At 37.1% G+C, this 3,708-nt stretch overlaps 1 protein-coding gene across 1 annotated transcript; it reads right to left on the bottom strand.

Moving 5' to 3' along the window:
* Positions 1-214: 214 nt before the first annotated feature.
* Positions 215-1,648, bottom strand: LOC113280828 (F-box protein At1g30790-like). The gene has a single exon (XM_026529407.1). It carries the CDS (start codon positions 1,646-1,648, stop codon positions 215-217), a length of 1,434 nt encoding a protein of 477 aa, XP_026385192.1.
* Between the last annotated feature and the right edge of the window lie 2,060 nt (positions 1,649-3,708).

Raw genomic sequence — 3,708 nt, forward strand, 5'->3', positions numbered from 1 at the left:
GTTGCTCTAGCACTATCGTTCCCGAGAATGTAAATGAAAATAAGAAAATCAAAAAGACAAACAAATCCAGAGAACGAATAACATAGAAACTGTACACATCTTGGCGCCTAGGGCGCTTTATTGCCTAGGCTCCCCTTGGGCGACTCGTGCGCCTAGGCAAGCGCCTAGGGCACCTTTCACAACATAGCTCTCGGTAGATTGTTTCCGACATTTACTACCAACGCATTTGTTGGAGGGAGAAGACTTCCAGACCATGTGTAGTCCTTGTAGAGGTAATATGAGGAGGCACGTAATGCTCAGGAGTTAAGAACTGACGCAGGGATCCAATAGTACGGACTCTGCGCTTCTGAACAGGTAAAAGGCTCTCCAAGGAGACGGTGTTTCTTGATGCAGCACAAAAACATGGACCAGAGGAGGGGATCCCAAGAACATCAACCTTACTAAGAGTCTCGTTTTTCCAATTGTACGAGTAACAAGTTGTATTAGGAATCTCACTTGCAGATGACAAAACAGAAGATCGAAAAGTGGAGGTTAGAATAATTTGGTCGGTTCCTAAAACCGGATGAACAGAATTATACATACTTCCATCTGATAGGTAAGGTATTTCTAGAGGAATTGCAACCCAAACTCTCTTATTTTTATCTTCATTATCGAATAACCACAGATCATGAATGTCATTACTCTCAGAGGACTCTACCAGTAGTGCTAATCGACCACCCAATTCCAATAACTTAACACGATAATAGGCAAAACAGTCATTTGTAGGGTGGTAAAAAATTCCAGAGGGGACTCTAATTGCTTTAAATTTCTCACTTCCAAGATCAAAAGTCACTAGGTATCTTGGTGTATCTTTGCATTTAGCTTCCCATATAGAAAGCATCTGGGTCGTGTAATATATCAATCCATTAATATAAACAGAAGATCCAATATATTCTAATTCATGCGGCGGTACCTCATCGATTTTTCTCCATTTATTGTCTCCTACAGTCAAGACCTCACCAACTAAACGTTTAGGTTGCTCAGACCTCCATATCCCAACTACTTTGTGCACTTTGGTGACAGGATCATAACCCAATGTACAAGAAGCCCATGGAAAGCTAAACGGTTCACGGTCTTCTTTACGTAGATTACTAAGAGAAGTTGACTTTATCCAGGGTGTTACCTCCCGGGTAGCTAGGTTGCATATGCAAACACCAGGCTCGATATTTTCACCAAAGAAACCTATTAGACCATCTACAGGTTTCAACATGGTATCAATATAAGTGTAATCAATCTTTCTTATGGTTTGAACGGCCAATGAAGATAATGCTCCGCCTCTGTCTTGAAAAAACAAATCAGCAATCATGAAAGTAGCTTTATTGTTATCTTTTAAATTGGTGATGAGGAAACCAGGTCGTGTTTTTGCACGCTCGAGATGTAGATCGATAAATGATGATTCTTCTTCAATTAAGGTCATCCAATTTTTGCAAACACATTTGAATTTCATTAGTGACTTCACCGGTAGTCTACTCAATATTTCACGTGCTACAATATCTTCATCTAACCAAAGTTTTTCAGAGAGTTTTACACATGAGTTTCTCTTAATATTCTTTGTAGTCGTTTTAATCTTCTTAATATCGCTACTGGCTGATTTTGTCTCATCTTCCATGTTAAAAATTACCTGAAAGAGCACATCATGACCCAAAATGTACAACTGAATCAAGATATATATTTCGACAGTTTACGCAAACAGGATACAACCAAAAGCAGCAAAGCTACATTAAGATTAAAGCAAATATCACGAGATATGCAATTATGCAAACAAGATATAACCAGAATATATATATTGATCACAGGTTTATGCATGCAGACAGCATTATATAAGCAAATTAAGCTACTTTAACATAAAGCATACAGCAAGCAAATCAATCAAACCTCAAAACAGCAGAAAAAGTACTAATCAAACCTCAAAACAGGGGCGAATCTACAGTGGGGCACTTGGGTCACCGGCCCCCTGTAATTTTTTGGATAAAAAAAAAATCCTATGTATTTTTCTTTTGAAACTACCCTGTGCCCCCTCATTTTTTGCGAAAAATACATTCTTACGTATAATTCAGAATCTGATTTTAGCCTTGTTCGTATATCTTGCTTCACGAACTAAAAACTGCCCTAAAGTTACGGATAAAATTGTTGGAGTCTTGCAATAATACAAGAAACGTCAGATGTATCAAACAATAAATATAAAAAACCGTATCAAACAACTCTACCACGAAAAAATTGACGAGGGCAGAATCACGGGTTCAACAAGCTCCTTAACACATTAGTTCGCGGGTATACTCTCAAGTAATGCTAAACCCCAACGTGGGAAGATGTGTCCAGGATAAGACTGCCCGATATAACTTGAGTTAGCACAACGCAAGTTACCCGCTCTTGAACTCAGCAACAGAGATGAAAGTAAAACGACGCACAAAAAACAAGAAGAAGAAGAAAAGTAGAACTAGAAATAGTCGCTGCTTATGCGTTTTAAAAACAGGATTTCGAGTCATATTTATAAGATGAGATACTTGCAAATCAAGTTAGGTTTTGGTTTTCTTCAAAAACAAGTAAAACTCGTAAAAGGAATTTCCCACAAATAAAACTCTTAAGAAAATATTTACGAGTAGAAGAGGAACTTGGTGCATGGTATACGTGCATGGACATGGGGCAAAAAATGTATTTTTTCGCCGCTCCACCCACATTGTTTTACAACATATCCATGAGCACATGGCTATATAGTGGAGCACCTCTTTAGTTTTCCACAATGTGGGACTAAAAGTTCCATTTCATTCACTCAAAAATGAGTGAGTATCCTTAGACCCTTAGATCATGAGATCAAACCACACCAAGACCAAAAAACCATTTATTAAATAACTCATTTTCTCCAACAAAAATTGATAGATACAATCTCCTCCATATTCTATCGAAACCAGGATGATTTCCTTTAAGAGCCTAAGTTCTGCGTTATGATCATTTGCGGATCCTAGCTACAACATAAAAGGGAAGGTGCTTTGGATGGGTGTACGCATAGGTATTTTTGATTAACGGGTTTTGTTTTGGATTAGCAAAAGTTTTAGTTGTTTAGTTTTCATTAACCTATAATTTTGTAGTGTTTGCAATCAAATTTTTGATTCAATTTGTTTTTTCTTCTTCTATAGTATTCTAGTGTTTTGTTTTTCCTGCTGAATTGTATTCTTTTGCAACTCATTGGTCTGTAAGCTTGTAACCAAAGTTAATGAAGCTTTATTTGTGGTTTTCTTGCAAAAAAAAATGTTTAGATGCTTCCAGAAAAACAACTAGGAAACAATGAATAACATTACTTTCTGTTTCAAATCTGCCTAATATAAGTCAAAATCCTGGAACTCCTTGAGAGATGCATATTCTCTCTGATAGGAGATGATATGTCATGAGCATGTTCAGAATATGAGGACTCGTCGTGGGCAGGCATAGAAGTTACATATTTCGTTAGTTTTATTTGGTGCCTTAACTAGATCACGCACATTCCGTTTGAGTTTTATTCGGTGACTTAGCTAGATTATGCGTTGTTGCATCTTTGTTTAGAGTTTTATTTGGTGATTAAGATAGATCAAAAAAAAAATTCTTTATATCCGGTAATGTGCGGTTTGAATGGTGTAAACATCCTTAAATTATCTTAGGATAATGTGGAGACTAATCCCAATACACAATACAATT

Source organism: Papaver somniferum, chromosome 5 (assembly GCF_003573695.1).
Source record: "Papaver somniferum cultivar HN1 chromosome 5, ASM357369v1, whole genome shotgun sequence".
In the NCBI taxonomy this organism is placed as follows: domain Eukaryota; kingdom Viridiplantae; phylum Streptophyta; class Magnoliopsida; order Ranunculales; family Papaveraceae; genus Papaver; species Papaver somniferum.